We start from the raw sequence: 18,663 nt of genomic DNA, 5'->3' as shown, positions 1-18,663 counted from the left end.
AAATATTATACTATGTACTAAAAAACCTGTTTAAGGATAAGTGGGAAGGAACAAATAAGATCAATAAGAAATATCCCTAAAGCAAGGACATATCCCAATAAGCCTGATGAGCAGGTGTCCAATTTGGCCAATTTCTGCATTTAAGCCTCAAATGGGTTACCAAAAGAGGGTTCCTGGGGAAAATTATTTGGTTTTGAAATTTTTGTTTGACCGTAAAAAGAAATCTTGAAAAAAGAATTCAAAATTTCAATAATGCCCTTTAAGCACATCAGGGGCCAGGTGGCGGAGTGGTCCAGGGTTCGAATCCTAGTTTACACCGTCTAAGGTGATAGCTAAGGATCTGGTGGATCTATGCGAAGTTTTATGTCTTCTCGGTTGACTCAGCTGAATGATTGGAACACTGTGATTGATGGTTAAATGAGGAGGGTCCCTGCCAAATGATTGAGAATCTTACTAGGGTAACTCTTCAATACATCTACACTGTAGTGTAATGTAAACATAATATCAAACTACACTATACCATGATTTTGGCAGAAAACGGCAGAGAGGTGAATCAACAAAACACCCAAAAATATCCCCCAAATTACTCCTGTGTGGGTAGTAAATCCCTTATATTATAACAGAAGGTGGAACCTGCCATCCTGATCTAAAAGTCATTACCCATACGTTGGGTCTTATACCACCGCTGTGTTTTATATTTGAGAGTTGTTGCTTTGCAGATGGCTTACTGTACCTACTTGTTCGAGGATTCCGTCACCAAAATTTAAAAATTCGATTTTTGGGGGCCACACCCAATCAACATTGAATTGCTTATACTCATGTTTGTGAACATGCCAGAGACTCCGTTGTAACATATTGCAACAGGTCATTAATCCGGAATATAATCTGAAAAGATGGTTGCGAAACAGATTTAAAATGACAAAGTTATCAAGCAATTTGTTTATCTTGTTATCAAAATTGATTGGGTACTCAATGATTACCCAATTACGACATTGTAATTGGGCTCTCTACACGATTACCTTAATGCGGATCTAGCCTCAACCTAATCACCTGATCACACATAATGAACAAACAATTGTGTCTCTAACAATTTACTTGACGTTTGATTTGATTTGATTTGACCTCAAATTTGCCCGCCATGAGTATCAGCTTTGAACCCACTATAACTACTCACTAGTTCTGGATGTTCTGAGCAGGAACCTTGTTATTATTATTACTATAAATTACAATACAAATCTTTATATTTATTAATACATATTTCTAATATTTTTATTGCAACTCTATACTATAATATTGGATGCTTGGCACAGCATTAATATTTTCCCATGATAGTTGTGTGATGACTTAAGCAGCGCAATCACGGGGGTCGACGGCATTTTCAACAGCATGTCATGCTGTATAAAGGATCCAGAAGAATTGACCAGCTATGAGATTGACAAGGATCTTAAAAAGCAGCAGGCAACTCTTCGTAAGCAGGTAATTCTATTAGTTCAGTCGTTCACTCTATAGTTAATGGTAAACAGCTCTTAAAATTAGAAAATGCATGAAAAGTATTTTGATTTAACTGACGTCTGATAGTATCCATTAAACATTTCCCTTTGTTCATATTGTAGGCTTTTCTATTCATATTCTACCGGCTGATACAATTGCATTTATTAAAATTTGCTACTGTAAATGTTTGCTTTTGTTGTTCCCAAGCATTGCTGGGCTCATTTGTAAAAATTATAATTGGTGGTGAATAGACACGAATTAATGTTGGGTGTACTTAGGATTGTCTCCCAATATCGTCTCCAGGTGCATGCTTCCACAGAACAATTACCAATTACAAAGTGCATCACTATTTATTCGACCTGACATTCATGTCAGCAATTGCAGCAGAATAATGCGTATGAAGAAATGTATCTCCGTATCATTCCCTTTTTAACTCTGGTACTGATTCTTCCTGTCACCTACAGTGTTATGAATATTCTTAGTTATTATTTTAAGCTTTATTCCATTTACCTATATAATATTAAATACTGTAATACAACAATCTTATCTCAGGTCAAAGTACTCCTCCTAGGAGCTGGAGAAAGTGGCAAAAGTACTTTTCTTAAACAGATGAGAATTATACATGGATCGGTTAGTTCTGTTTCAAGATATTGTTAGAAGTGTTACTCCTAAGGAAAGTGTCCCCATTTGCACTATCTGCTCTGCTCTGCTACCTGTAACTATTTGAGTGGCAGTGCAAATGAACACAAGTACCAGCTCTGAGAAAGAGTGAGAATGGAATGTGTGGAATGAGGTTTTCATTACATATTTTATTATTACAGGGCTACGAAAGAGAGGAACTGATAATGTGCAAAGTGCCCATACTTCATAACATCGTACGGAACATCAAAACACTCCTCCAAGGAAGACAACTTTTAGGTGAGAGAAATCTACAGAGCTCTTTAATTAATAGTGTATATTTTATATAAGGAGAATCCGTACATGTTGGTGTGTGTACTCTGTGAGATAGTTTTTGTTACTGTGTATATATCACAAGGGTAGATCACATCTACATACAACATTCCAGTTTCCAGTACCTTTGTATCTCATCTTTTATCGTAACATGGACCATGTGTCACAGTTAATGTCACACTACCATTTACCAATGATGCAGATTGTTGCAGCGCGGTGTAATTAACATTAATCAATGTTGTGGGTGTTAACTACTAGTTCCATTTCACTTTCACACCTGTACATCTACACACACACATGTGCATACTGTATACACACTGAATACATAGCTTACATGCACATACGTGTACACACATACGTACACACACATCGTATACACATTAAAATACACTCTAAAATACACGCTAAAATACACACACACACACACACACACACACACACACACACACACACACACACACACACACACACACACACACACACACACACACACACACACACACACACACACACACACACACACACACACACACACACACACACACACACACACACACACACACACACACACACACACACACACACACACACACACACACACACACACACACACACACACACACACACACACACACACACACACACACACACACACACACACACACACACACACACACACACACACACACACACACACACACACACACACACACACACACACACACACACACACACACACACACACACACACACACACACACACACACACACACACACACACACACACACACACACACACACACACACACACACACACACACACACACACACACACACACACACACACACACACACACACACACACACACACACACACACACACACACACACACACACACACACACACACACACACACACACACACACACACACACACACACACACACACACACACACACACACACACACACACACACACGCACACACACACACACACACACACGCACACAGACTGCATTAAAGCACACATACGTACTGCTCCTAATAACACTTGCTATATATAAGTAGTAGTGTGTAATTCTGAGCGCTGCTGGCTTAATTGCTACGATAATTCCTACACAAGCTCGTGTCCGCAAATATTCTTATAAGATATACATTTTAATTGTGTCCGGTAAAGTATAAATGGGATGGAATCTGGTCACATGTGACTTTGTGTCGGAGATTCTGTGACAAATAATTTTGGGAAATCACAAATATGATTGGAGGACGTGTTTAAGGACCACTCAATTTCGGAAAGTGCTTTAATGAAATGACGAAGATTAAAATTAAATTAATTGGGCTAAGGATTAAAAACCTTTTTATTCATACAACTAATATATATAATATATCATCTGTTATAGAATGTTGCCTTTGTGAAATTGTAACAGTGAATCATGCTATATACAAAATCAAATATAAAGCACTAAGATTCAGACATAAGAATTTGATTTAACTCGTATGTGTCCGAAAGTCTGTAGTGTTTTGAATTGTTGACAATGTGTGTTATATAACGCACGATGAATTAGTTTGCAAAGTAAAACGCCTCTATAGATCAGAGTATATCTCCGTACCGGATACCAACTAGGCTACTGCAGTGTGAACTGTGAATGACATGGCCATTAGAATCCTTAGAAATATATAATGATTCATAAAAATAATTGATACAGTAACTTAATACCTATACTAGTACTTTCCAAAATAGAAAGTTTAAGGCTAATAAGTGCCGAAATGTCGATTATTTTTACTTAGTTTCAAACATTTATTTGCCTTGTTTTACTTCGTGTGTCGACGTGATGCTTCCTACTAGACGCTACTGTTTTATTCCCAAATTTGAGATAAACGTTTTATTCATACTGCATACATATTATATCATACTTTAAATAACACCTTAGTTGCAATAAGTGATTTGTAATTGTATCGAGATTGTGATAAACTCGTAAACCGTCGCGGGGCCCCTATTCTCAACAACATTAAGAAAATCCTCGAGTACTTCTAGTTCTCTCTAGAACGTTGTAAGTGTCGTCGAATTACGCACGCCGTATTTGACACGCATATACTCAGTGTGCACATGTACATAACTTGACAGAATATGTAATATTGTACACACTGTTTGGTCGTGTGTTGCAAAACAACAACGTAACTTTATATTATGAGATCTCAGTGTGTAATGTTGTACAAATTATATATCTGTTCATGTTGTAGTATTGTACAAGCTGATTCGTTGTGTACTTTATATAGTGCCTAGTAGCTCTGGCTGGAGAGATATGTGTGTTTAACAGGTGTCTGCTATACTTAGAACGTTATTATTGTGTCCCGTGCTGTGACAAGTCCGTGTTAAACATAAGTTAAGGTTAAGTGAACGTTTGGTGGAGAGTGGCTGTGCATATTTTAAATGATGGGTTGTACGTGTTTTAATACATGTGGACGGCTGGACGTGGCTCCAACTTTTCTTAACTGTCCTGTGGCAGATGAAAACATATAATTGAATGGTTTTAAACACATTTTACCGATTACATAATATGAGATGTTGTTAATTATTGGTCGAGTTTAATAATGTATTGTATTTGCAGATATCCCCTGGAGAGACGAGGATCTAGAGGATGCTAGCCAACTGTTAATGGACTACAGCGCTAAGGTACTTACATTTTACAGCCCTTTTCTCCATTCGTTGTAAAACAGTCTGTAGAACCCTAACCCTACTACAGCGCTAAGGTACTTACATTTTACAGCCCTCCCCTTTTCTCCATTCGTTGTAAAACAGTCTGTAGAACCGTACTACAGCGCTAAGGTACTTACATTTTACAGCCCTCCCCCTTTTCTCCATTCGTTGTAAAACAGTCTGTAGAACCGTACTACAGCGCTAAGGTACTTACATTTTACAGCCCTCCCCCTTTTCTCCATTCGTTGTAAAACAGTCTGTAGAACCGTACTACAGCGCTAAGGTACTTACATTTTACAGCCCTCCCCCTTCTCTTCATTCGTTGTAAAACAGTCTGTAGAACTCTAACCCTTACTCAAAGTTGTTGAAGCTGTCTACCCCTAATTAAATAAAATAAGATACCCACCCATAAATTGCTTTAAACAGCTCATTAAACATTGGGAAATGGGCAAATTATACCCACTATTTAGTAGGGGTTTTGTTTTCAATGTAGTCGAATTAGATACAAATTAAAAAGTTACAAAAACAGGAAAAAATTTCATAAAAACCCAAAAAACTCAAAAAATCCTCAAAACCCATCCCCAAAATTGAAATTTGAGGCAAAATCGGTTTTTAACTGTTTTTCTGGGAAAATAATGACCCACCCCCAAACGTCACGTACGGTACTGACTGTATGATCCCCCCCCCCCGCCAGTCGGGCTTCTTGGACACTGCCACCACATTTGGGAGGTACATGCTCGGGCAATTAGTGTTAGAACAGGCTTACATGATATCCTTGTCGGTACTTACCAAATTTGCTAATTTTACTACTGGGGTCCATTTAGAATGTATTCATCATGTTGCACAATGTTGCGCACAGTGTTGCACAATGTGTTCCTCGCAATCAGGTCCAAATTCTGCAGCACTATCTCTGACACAGTGCAGTGTGGTGTTCAACTAATTACTTGTGATGTCGTACTAGAATAATTTGAATGTTTTTGGAAAATGGGTGGGGCTGGGTTGACAACGCTTATATAACATATTGGATGAGGTAACTACTGTAAACTTGATTAATTATACTATACTGGAATAAGATCCAGCGTGAGACATTCTATTTTTATCTTCAAAGCAAATGATATTAATGAACTAGGTGCTCGCTTGTGCTGACTGCTGGTGCACTTGAGTTATATAAACCCGTAAATTCTCTGCTCCTTTCGAGACAGTGTATTACCGTGAGACACACTCGTGACTTAGCCATGAAAAGTCTAACCAGCACAGCTTATCATATCATGATATTTAAATCAAAGATTTGAAAGCTCACGCCCGGCCTTACATGATCTATAAATCGCACGATTTGGCTACCTCAAACTTGTAATACTCCCCACTTGTACCAGGTACCTCTGAAACTGCTTTACCCCGCTTAATGAAATACATTAACTTTATAAACAAAAGAGCAATAACGTTTTTGAGCCACGAACTCCACAAGAAAGCTCATTGTGCACACAGCACATCTTAGCTCTAAGAAAACTAATCGGTGTACTTCTATTGTTACGGCCGCGTGTAAAACACTCGGAAAAGAAAGATTAGGAAAATATCATGCGTCAAAACTGGTTACACTAATGCAAATGGTCTGTATTTGTTCTGCCACGTGACAGCAATTCTGGGGTTTGGTTTTTTACCATTGTCATGGGGTGATAGATCTTGTCATAAAACACAGCTTCTCGAACTCGAACTTTATTCCCAAACTTTGACTTGTTACTTTTCAGACGGAATTGGATGCCAAAATATTCGAGTCCGAGTATTACCAGTTGACTAGAAAATTGTGGCACGATGTTACAATTAAAGAAGTCTTCTCAAGACGTCGTGAACTGCAGCTGGTAAGTTTCTTCGCCCTTTGTAAATGAACTTGATGTAAACGTCAAATGGGGTAAAATAATCGTAATTAATTAGAAGGAAAAAAAAAACGTTTAATTAGGATATTTTTTCTCAACGTTCAGTACACTAGTGTGGTCTTCAGAACTTTCCACTACGCAAGGCTTTAAATTGCTATACGTGAATCAGTAAATTGTGTACCATTACTCTTACTATAAATATTATAGTATTACTATAATGTACATTATAGTAATACTACAATGCTGGTACCGCCCGCGCCCCGCCTTCTGATCCTTCTAACAATAGGCATAGACTCGGTCGGTTTCCAAACATTTTTGAATGCTTTGATTTTTCCATCTTACTCCCTCCATCTGGTTTCATTTTATTTTGAAATTATGCCATCTAATGGTTATTCCAACAATACATTATATTATGGTATTTCAAATGAAAATATCCCTAGAAATGGCATTACCACCAGTTAAAACGTCACGATTTAAAGTTTCAGCCCGGCAATCCTAGACTGAATAGTGAATTTACGTAATTCTCCTGTACGTATTAGCTCTCTTATTCCATTCAGCTGAATCGAAATCTGGTTGGCCACAATTTAATCAGCTCCTGAAAGAAGGCGTTCACGCTTGATTGAAATTTAAAGATCTAAAGTAAAAAATTGTAATATGTATAAGATTTTTGGAGCCACTCTGTGTGCGTGATCCATTTAAACGCCTGTAAAAAGATCAGATTGAATTGTACAAATTGGGAGCTGTTCTGATCTCGATTAGATCCTGTTTAATAGGGTGCTAAGCTGTGCCCGATTAACGTTTCAATTTCGGATGAAAACTGAATAACCTCAAAACTGCTTAAATTAATCTGAAGCCATCTGTCAAGTGCCTAAAGTGCAAAATAATCCCTACTGTTAATATCGGGATGATGGATGAATCTTGAGATTCTGCTCGGTAAATGAGTGTTAAATGGAAAATGTCAAATCAAATTTTTGGTTAAATCAAATTCTGACTTGTAGTTCTGACATGATGCAACGGGCACTGCCTTTTATCGACAGAATGTCACCTAAACTTAAAGTAAATAAAAAAGTAAGCTTTGAAAAACCAAACATTTGGTTTATCTATGTTTTAAACACGGTTAACATTAAATTACGGTCAACAATCACAAAATCAAGCATATGATTATATTTAACGGTTTGAGATGAAAGATCTTGTAAGTGGGTCGTGGGATAAAGGATAGTAATATCTTCTTTTATCTCCCGGGGGGGGGGGGGGGGGGGGGGGGGTGATCAAATGGTGAAAAATGGTGAAAAAAAATGGCCCCCTCCTGATATCTCCTGATATCTCTTGGGCAGGTTGTTATAAGATCTTATCTGGGATATTGAATTGAAATCACCAGAGGATTATGTCAGCAGGTGACGTCAGTACTAAGTACTCACCATATCATTTGCAGATGAGATAATGAACTCTGTTCAATCCATCGCTTTTTAATATTACAATTTTGGCAGCTACTTAACACTTGGGCAATTCCACCGTGACGGACACCACGATTATGCCATTTTTTAAAGTTCAAACGAATGTTGTACTCAGGATGTTGCTTCTTTATCAGCTTAAACTATTTATTAGTCCACATTTAACCTTTCTATAGGTTGTGTGAAAATTTCAGACCCCTACCATTATTACTTTCTGAGATAGCACCCCTGTGACGGACGCGACTTAAATATGACACTTTTTTGGGTGTCTACTCAGAAGGTACCCAAATCTATCTCAAAACGTTATCTATTATCTCTAATTTGGACATGCAGTGATAGAAAAAGGTTTAGGGATTTCTGAGATACCATTTTTTTGGAGATTGCTCAGTTTTTGTTTGCGTGGCGCCATTTTCAAATTGTGACGGACGTGACTGTGACGGACACACGTTTTTTTTCAATTTCTCCAAATCTTCTATTTGACACTTTTATCTTGTTCAGTGACCTTCATTCTATATTTATGCCAATTTTTAGGCCGCTAGTACTTCCACGAGGTCTGCAATAGCCAAAATCGTCCATTTTGGGCATACGCAAGGGGATAAATCTAGGGGCAGCAATTATTTCTCTACTTGAACAAATTTATAACTCTGGTAAAACATTCATCTCTGTTCAACACATCACACTGTTGAGACCATCTCCCAAAAGTTTCATTACTTTAGTGTTTAAAATGTGGAAGATATTGAATTTTTACTTCAAAAATATGCGAAAATAGGGTAAAGTCCATTTTTTGTGCCTTTTACCCCTGAAAAAGGTTAAGGCAAATAAAATGGCAAAACTCAGTAAATTTAATTATTGAATTGCATATGATGTTATTTGATAGTCTAGTCAACATAGTCAAACCTTATTTGACTTCAATTTGTCTTGGTTTTAGTCAAAATAATGGAAATATGGATAAAAATGGCTAAAAGTGAGCCGTACGCCCATATATGGGCATATACAAAATTATACATAACTCAGTCATTTTCTGTCCACTTTTCGATTTGACAACATCGTTTTGTTAAGAACGGTCTCAGCTTTAACAAAAATGCATTTAAAGTCTGTTAAAAGATTTTTTGGAGCATTTTCAAAAAAATGTGACAGACGCGACAAGTTGGGACCCCCCTTCCAAAAATTTTTTCTTCAAAGATACAAGCCTGATAATTTCTACGGTACTCCCTTACCTTCAGAAGAGATAGGTTACAGTAGTTTTTTGAATATAAATAGCACTATGTGGCTCTGAAAAAACTTTTTTGCTTAATTTTGTGACGGATGCGACACCATCTTTGTGGAAATTTTTTAGAAAAATTATTTGAGTAACGGTTTTGAAACTTTGCATGGCTCTCATTCTTATGCCTATGCTTAAGTGTATGGAATTTCATAGAGAAATATTCCTGCATACCCAAACTATGGCCCTTTGAAAATTTGAATGATTTTTTTCATTTCCGAGTAGTGTTCCTTTGAATGAGAAAAATCAAAAGTTAATGCAATATGAAACAAAAAACTTTTGTTGACCTGTAAGGTTAAGAGTCTAATGAACATATTTTAACCAAAATTAGGTGCCTATCTTAACATTTTTCATTTTCACCAAGTGGAACCTTACCGTGGAATTGCCCACTTGACAAGAAAATCGCTTCAGGGCTGCTCAGTCTATCATTTTTAAACTAAGAATTTTAAACTGCTACTATGTGCCACTACTGACTAGTTGGGCGAGCAGCTAATAGAACAGAGAACCCCCTCTACTCAGGGTTCAAATTGAACACGATGCGGTGTCGAACACGGCTTTGATCTTTCAATGTACAAACGAAACTCATTACACTCTTTTCCTGGCAATTTTACAGAAATTTTATACACTTCTCTGCTGTTCACCAGGCCTTCGCTTCAGTGGCTTCCTTAGTTTTAACCAGGGTAAAAGTTACATGAGAACCCTCTATGTCTTCCTAAAATCATGCATATTACCTGACGCTATGTAGAAATACTATTAAATTATATGCTCTTTGGAATACCAAAGAATACTAATTGTAATACTGTACAAATTATCAAGTATAACATTCTGTGTGACAGGTGAGTGCTAATTGGTCGAAATTGACGAGAGCTACATTTTGACACGTCTCGGTGATATCACGTGATTGTATGTAGACTCTCGACTGAGAATTTTGCGCTGTTTCTTAGGATACAAAACGCACGACCCTTGCGGGAAATTATCGGTTACCAGTGTTCACGAATTTTCGGGGATATAATTCCTGGAAAGAATTATAATTGTAGAAGTAGTTGAGACACTAAAACCACTAGTTTAACTTCTTAACTGCCGAGCAACTGGAGCTCAGTTTCAGAGACAGGCTGGTATTTTCCAATTTCCAACATGATATAATATGTCAGGAATGCTATAATGCTATATTTTCAATCACCTTTTGGCTTTTACCCAACCAGATTTTCGAACTTCTACCATTTAACGGCTTAGTGGCTCAGTTGGTAAATCGGCCTCGCATTTCTCGAGGTACCAGGTTCGATTCCCGACTCTGTCACTAGCCGTGGATTGAGCGTTGTCGACGCTCAGCTAAGGATCCTAAGTTGTCTATGCAGCCCCCCGGTCCACTCAACCGAATACTCGAGAAATTGGGTGTCAGGATTAAATGAGGAGCTGCCCATTGCAGCAAAGTCTCGGGCGAAGAAAGTATGGTACACACTACCTTAACCGTCACAGGTCTAATGTATAATTGAATCCTTCGGCTTCCTGTAATTGGCTGGTTACACTTGTGCTACAATGTGGCTGTTGGAATGTCCGAAGTAAAATAAGTGTTGAGATTTAAAAAATAAATAAATAAATAAATTCTAACATTTATTACACGCTTCGACATTAAAATATAACCCAACAAAGATGTACATTTAAGTCATTCAAGCGAGACTTAGTGTTGAAATATCAAGATTTTGGAATTCTTTATCAGTTCAGATTTTATGGAAAATTATCTGTATGAAGTTACCAAAATTATGCACTTTCATATCAGCTCAGACATTATAGACAAACATTAGGAATATCATCAAAAGCTAGGTGGAAATAAAATGTCTAGGGCATTTTTAAAACATTCTACAGATGATAATGATCTCACTGAGTAGAGTAGTTCATTCCAAATTTTTGGTCCACAAAACATAAATGTAGCATCTGTTCGTCTGACGTTAGTGGTAAGGAATTTTCAACAAATAAAAGTCATCATCTAGTCTGGAACTTCGTCTTCGTACTTCTCTTAGATTTAATTAACTATATCAAATTATATTGAAACACATTCCGTATTATAATTATAAAAGACTCATTTATAAAAGACTCATTCAAGCAGTAAAATTCCATTTTACTGTTTAAATGTTTATACTGTTATTTTATTTTACTGTTTAATAACTCCTCAAATCCATTAAGTCAAAAATTAATTTAATAAATTAATTTATCAATTGGTGAATAACCTCTTTAAATAACGACTGTTTACAGGCCCACTCACCTTCGACTATCGGGTAACAGCTCTTTAGTCTTCCGCTTCAAACTGCTGTTTTAATTTGGGAAATTCTTACAGGCCCAGCATAAAATATTACGCTACTTTACGCTTGTTCTCTGTTCTTAAAATATTTTATATTTTAAATATCAACGTTCTCAATCATGATTTTAATGAAATTGAAGTCGGCGGTTTTTGTGTTTAAATATCATAATTCGTTGTGCCAAATGATATTCAGCTCTGGTCCCCATAACATATTGGCAACGCAGAGCTGCCAAAATGTTGTAAATGTTGTAGAGTCAGATTATTTAAATTCAACACTCCTTAAAAATTCTTTGTACAATTCACTAAATAAGTTGGTATCCAAATATTATATAAAGGCGTACACACCATGATTCGAATTCCAGATTAACATTCCTGCTCATATATTATGTAGTATATACCCACACATATAACAACATTTTGCGATATTGATATGTTGATGTATCTCTGATACAATTAACACTAGAAGATCTACTGTAACGACTAAAGCTCTCCTAATATAACGCGGAGAGAATCCATCTGACAGTGTAATTACGGTACAAACTACTCGACCTGTGCAACTTCAGTTAAGTTATGTATCAGGTCTCTAGATCCATCATTGTCACCAGATCATTGATAACTTTCAGTTTAAATTGGGGTCTTGACCATTTTCAAAACATTGGGCCTTGGGGAGAGGAAGGAGACATGTCAGGTACGTAGTTTTGCTAGATAGCAAAAATTGAGAAAGGAGCAAATATGACATTATTTTCCAAATTTTCTCCATTTCCGAGAAATTCCGAAAAAAAAGGCACTGATGAAAAAGGCTGCGTTCCCAACCGCCCCAAACTACTAATATGATCACACAAATGGGTGTTCCCTGATATTGATAGTAAGTAGAGACATGTTGTGTGCGAGTAAACAGTAATGATAAGCTCCTAGCAGATAGATCTCCCTGGTAACGCCTTTACACTACCCACTATCTGAAACACATGTGTGTGTACCAACCCTTGTATACTGTATAGATATACCCTAGATATGTATCTAGATCAACCAGCGTAGTACATGTGTGTACTTGTATCTGTATCATGACCTCATGTTATTATTATATATTTAGAACGTCGTACACGTGTATCATGCTCATGTTATATACATTTTATCACGTTATAATTGTTTAGATAGTTCTAGATATAATCTCAATTCTGAGGGGAATGTAATACACTCAGTTTTTAAAATGTGAAACTCGCTTTAAGAAACCTGTGTACAAAATCAAATATTTTCTATGTGCTAAATCAGGAATTATTCGTGTGATAAAAAACTGAGTGTATTTCACTTGCTGTTCGCTTCTTTTATTGCTTCTAAAATTTTGTTGAAATTACTGAAACATTCCAAGAGATATTTCACTTTGCTAGTACATAACTACAGGGAGATTTCACTTGCTTCACATTGTGACATTGTTTAATCATATTGTTTGGTCATTCGTGCAATATTCTGGCTTCAAGACATCATATAAGTCAGGTAATACTAAGTCCTCACTGTAAAACCGCAAGAAACCAGTCGTGCTCTGTGGATTTTATATATGTGGCCTGATCTTAGATCCAGATCTTAACGAACAGTAGACCGCAATCAATGAGAGGTGTATAATTGTAATGAAGAGTTATCAATGATGGCAAGTTGGGATGATGAAAAGTGCGTAAAACGAAGTCAATGAAAATAAAATATACATACAAGAAGTTCGGGAAGTTGGGTATCCGTCGATCGTCGCTTAAGGGTCGCTTAACTGACCATTATGTCTTAAATAACCCTTAACTGACCATTAAGTGACATTTGAGTGACCATCAACGGATTACAAAGTTGCCACAAGTTCTTATAGAGGTATGCACTCTGCAGATAGTTCTCAAATGTGGACATTTTGTTAATTTCGGACCACCATTATTACCTGAGTCCTGGCGTCAAGGTTGGGATGATTATGAGATAATTTAAGTGATTAATACCAGGGTTTACCAATATCTCTCAGTAATTGGAATGTGAATTGTGTATGAATCATAGTACTAGAGTTATCCCAAATCTAAGCTTTAGAATTTACCAGATTTCTATCAGAGATCGTGTTTTAGTTAAGTGTTTATGTAGTTATTTTTAAATTATTCAAGTTTTATGTTAAGGTGTAGTTTTAAAAGGTTCGTACTTCTAATCGAACCTCGCCCACCTTGCCCATTGCCCAACCTTAAAACCCACTTAAGTCTCAACTACAATGTTGTAATATTCTATTAATATCCTCTACTTTGGGGAGTTCAAAGTGCTGTTCAGCGTGAAGTTCGGATTATGCCGAATTATGCAATAATATGCAGCAATAGCAGCAAATCTGGGGAAACTTTGAAATACACCAATTTGAAGCATTTAACCCCCCCTTAAAAATCAAAGATTATGAATTTTAGTAATCTGATTATTTACATAGGTCCAAAAATGTCATAGCTTCATGATAGTGCAACGAAAAAAATCTCAGAACATTTTGGTGCTGAGTTAGGTGGTTAAGTAGTCGAAAAATGACTGATTTGTTAGTGGACATTTTTTATACCTCTAACACCCAAACCCTTACTACAGTGAAGATATAAGTACTACAGTTAATATTGATGGTCATTATTGAACAAAAATGGTTCATTGACACATAGTTGAAGAAGGAAATTAAAAAAATTAATAAATGTGGTCTGTGGAGTGGTTTATTTGTTTATGTTATAGTGTACGCGTGCGCGCGCTAGCGCGTACTTAACCATCTGTAGGCCAACATATTTAGTCTAGGCTTAAATTCTTTATATATTATGTCACCACTATGGTGCCCAATACTTTTAGTGAAGGTTTGATGTAGAACAGTTAACCACCAACTGTGGTATATCAAAAAAACCATGTTTGTACGCGTGCGCGCGCGCTAGCGCGTACTTAACCACCTGGTATGGCACAGCATTGAGTTATCACCATAATTCCAAAAGCAGAAGAGACCATCCAGGTGCCCAAAACTTTTGACTATGGTCCCAATACCATAAAACCTTAGATGTGGCCTCAATGTGGTTAAAACATGTTTATTTTGGACTTTCGGTCAACAGAAGCCATCACAAATTAACCATTATTCAGCAACCTCCGAACTTTTAGTGCCTTATTTTGTTTTGATATTTGATTATGAGAGATAGCTGGAGGATAATAAGTGATTTTAAAGATAATGCAACAAAATGTGTGGCCGTATGGTGGTTAAAACGACCAAAAACACTGATTTTGGTCAATTTTAGACCTTTATTAACCATGATGGACGCAACATAGGACTCAGCAATGTTTCTGGTCATATAAATGAGCAGGTAGTTATATCTAGATAATGTAGCATGGCCAGCTATAGCTTTACAAAGCTAATATGTCAGTTATTTAGAATATATATATATTATATATTCTAAATAACTGATAAATGATATTCCACACAAAGCATGAAATTGTGCTGTATATGAGTGGTGATCTCGCTCTGAGAATCAGGGTCAGTAGCTCAATTGGTAGAGCAAGAGACGCGAAATCTCGAGGTTCTGGGATCATTCCCCAGTTGTCCCTAGTTTTTCAGAGTTAATCATCACATATAGACAGCATGAGAGTAGGCCTGGCCATCTCGAAGTGATAAAGCTAATATGTGCTCTAAAAATGGTTAATTAGTGCAAATATAGGGTATTTTCGAGACATTTTAACCACCATAGCTGCACATTGATCATAATGCATGAACTTGGGGTCAATTATGGATTTGCAAACAAATATACACTCATTTGGATAGCAAACCATTATCTGAAGTTCATATTGTGGTTAATTTTCACTTTAATAGATGCCTTGTTCAACAGCCTAGCAAGTAATATAGCCCTTTTAGCCACTTTTATGACAACATTTCTTGATAACTTTTATCAAGACCCTTCAAATGTCCTTTGTTGACCATAAAATGTTGACTAAAATCATTAATAATGTTTTGATTGGTGGTTAACAACAAATTTTGACATTTTAACCATCTTTTTAGCACTTTTTACGAATATTAACCACCTCAAATCAACCATACTATTAAATTGCACATTTGTGATAAAAAATTATCATCCATGCACAAATGAACAACCACCACTATACATCTATAATCCGAGCAATATTTATAGCTCACCGTTCATCTTCAATTTAACCACCATTAGGACCACAAAATGCCCCCCATGAGGTTTGAAAACTTTTGTGATAGTTGCACCATGATATGATCTCAATATAATGACTACTCAGTTCATAATATCACATCTCAAAATGGTGGTTAACCCTAAAACTGGTATTTTAACCACCATAGTGGCCACATAGATGACCCATTAACCACAATTATTCAACATAACCGTACTGCAGTGTTTTGTGCACCAGAAAAACATCACTCCAACATTGAGATTAACCACAATGAGCTGCAACATAATGTTGAAGTCAACATACTCAAATTGTGTGAAAAAAGTCAATGTCCACCAAGTTTCCCCAGATTTGCTGCTATTGCTGTATGTGGTTGAACTATCAAGTAATCAGCTGATTCGGTTGAACTATCAAGTAATCAGGTGATTCGGATAAACTGTCAAAATAAACTCCGAATTTGAAAATATTTTATGTATAATATAATGTTAAACTCGAAAACTGAATCAGACGAATATCTAGTAACTTAGGAATTAATGTTCACCTCGCAATACATAGTAAATGTTGAAGCACTAGCCACTAAGTCATGTTACGTTATATTAGAAAGTATCTCAATTAAAGCCAATCCTTTACTCTTCAGCTTATTAGTTAATTGCTGCTAATTCGATTCGATGCGTTGTTGGCTTGTTTTTTATCTTACTTTCAAATCCCTATACTTTGTAATGATACTTCTTAAAAACTTATTGACGTTATTTATTTGACTCTTATTTCAGAACGATAACGCTGAATACTTCTTCGATAATTTGGATCGCCTCTCGGATCAAGTAAGTACTATATTTTAAAACTTGTACTTACTTTACTAAGTTAAGTAAGTATATTAAAACGGTGGGCAGAGTTTTAAAAGGTATGCAGGGTTTTCATTATGATTGTATTTCTACTGAAAAGTACAGAAACTATCATTGTGAAAACCACGCCCCATCTCACAGCTTATCACAGTCCAATGTTTATATAAAGTTACAAAGTCGTTGTTACATGTTGTAATTCGAGCGGTTGTACACGTGAAGTGAACTGTGAATTAAGTTGTTGTTGTGCACGATTTTCTGTACTTGTTTCTACTAGTACACTTCTATCTTTATTACTACATACCTGCTTTTCGTTGGTTAGTCCATTATATAGTTAAATGTGGATAATAGACTTAAGATATTTTTTGATCAAAAGGTGAAAAAAACACATCATATGAATATACTGAAGAATGAACTCTAGAATATCACCCCTGAAAAATTACGCAACTTTACTAAAGAGGCAATACTTGAAAATTGGCTTCTTACATGACAGTTGCGCTCCACGCCTTTGGGTACCCAGTAGTGACCAATATTCATTATCCTCCTCAGAACAATAGTTAGATTCCAGACATTAAGTACAAACCGCACCCCTCATAATACATGCCACGTAAAGGTGCTGCAGTCTCTCTCTCCAGTTTGTAAAGTAAATGAATATTCCTTACAAGAATAGGATTCAAGTTCTTTGTTACTGCTTGAGCAATTAGCACTTAGACAATCTTTGGTATATTGATTATAGGTAACAACGCAGTCTGTTTTAGGGCAAAGAATTGGAAATCAAATTATTTCTGGGCAACACCATTGGTAAACGTAAATAGATATTACGATAAGGCTTTTAAAACGTTTTGTGACAAATTGATCGCAAGCTTTCATTCGTGACGCAGGAGGATGTCACTCCTTAAAGAGCTGAGGATGTCACTTCTTAAATATCTGGTCTCAATTCAATGGATAGCTATGAGGCGGTCAAGTTTACAATATTTAACACGTACCATCCAGCCTGTTATACAGTCAAGGTGTTCCACTTTACAAAAATTACAACAACCTTCGTTTAGATAAAAAGTATTTTCCAACATGTTTTCCTAGCATGCAATTGGGGGTTGCTTCCAATGAGTTAGTCGGCAGTGTAGTTAACTAAACTAATTTCAAGCCCAATGAAATCAACCAAATGGTAAAGCAGCGGTATTTTGTGCTGACGTTGGTATAGTGTTCACTGTTCAGTAGTTTCTGGACAATTATGGAATGCCAGAAATGTGGGGCACGTCGATTCGAATATAATTAGAAGGTTTAAAGCTTAGCTTATAAGGGTGATATGTCTGTATTTTCAGTTTTATTACATCAGTACAACCTCGGAAGCCCGGCAGTGACATCGATCTCGTGTTCTCAATAGTAAAAACATCACAGATAATTCTTCTCACTGATCTTTGCACCCGATATATTTATACAAAACGAACTCTTAACTTACGCTTCTAATTAATATTCAATATGTTATTCCATGCTTTGAAACAACATAAATATTTGAATTTCGTGCACATTCGCCCGCTAATATATTTGTAAGCTTTAAAACCGAACTAAAACTTAGTGCATTGATTATACTCCTTCGACATAAATGTAGATGTCTGGAGTAACGGAGTACAGTACTTAGAAATAATTCAAATTGACATAATTTTA

At 36.4% G+C, this 18,663-nt stretch overlaps 3 protein-coding genes across 4 annotated transcripts in view; 2 read left to right on the top strand and 1 right to left on the bottom strand.

Moving 5' to 3' along the window:
* Positions 1–17,777, bottom strand: part of LOC134817641 (T-complex protein 1 subunit zeta-like) — a 61,206-nt gene extending 43,429 nt beyond the window's left edge. For both annotated transcript variants that reach the window (XM_063826894.1, XM_063826895.1), the window contains exon 1: positions 17,774–17,777. The gene's annotated coding sequence lies outside the window, so the exon portion shown is untranslated. The remainder of the gene's footprint in view (positions 1–17,773) is intronic.
* The window catches only part of LOC134817643 (uncharacterized), an 81,091-nt gene that overhangs the window by 35,557 nt on the left and 26,871 nt on the right, over positions 1–18,663 (top strand). The window lies entirely within an intron of this gene.
* The window catches only part of LOC134817642 (guanine nucleotide-binding protein subunit alpha-12-like), a 63,469-nt gene that overhangs the window by 35,566 nt on the left and 9,240 nt on the right, over positions 1–18,663 (top strand). The window contains exons 2-7 of the mRNA XM_063826896.1: positions 1,333–1,476; positions 2,044–2,121; positions 2,313–2,409; positions 5,052–5,116; positions 6,886–6,996; positions 16,930–16,980. Of these exons, the coding sequence (XP_063682966.1) occupies positions 1,387–1,476; positions 2,044–2,121; positions 2,313–2,409; positions 5,052–5,116; positions 6,886–6,996; positions 16,930–16,980 (492 nt within the window). The 5' untranslated portion in view covers positions 1,333–1,386. The remainder of the gene's footprint in view (positions 1–1,332; positions 1,477–2,043; positions 2,122–2,312; positions 2,410–5,051; positions 5,117–6,885; positions 6,997–16,929; positions 16,981–18,663) is intronic.

Source organism: Bolinopsis microptera, chromosome 6, assembly GCF_026151205.1.
Source record: "Bolinopsis microptera isolate Bmic1 chromosome 6, MBARI_Bmic_1.0, whole genome shotgun sequence".
In the NCBI taxonomy this organism is placed as follows: Eukaryota; Metazoa; Ctenophora; class Tentaculata; order Lobata; family Bolinopsidae; genus Bolinopsis; species Bolinopsis microptera.
This window is presented reverse-complemented; position numbering and strand designations above follow the sequence as displayed.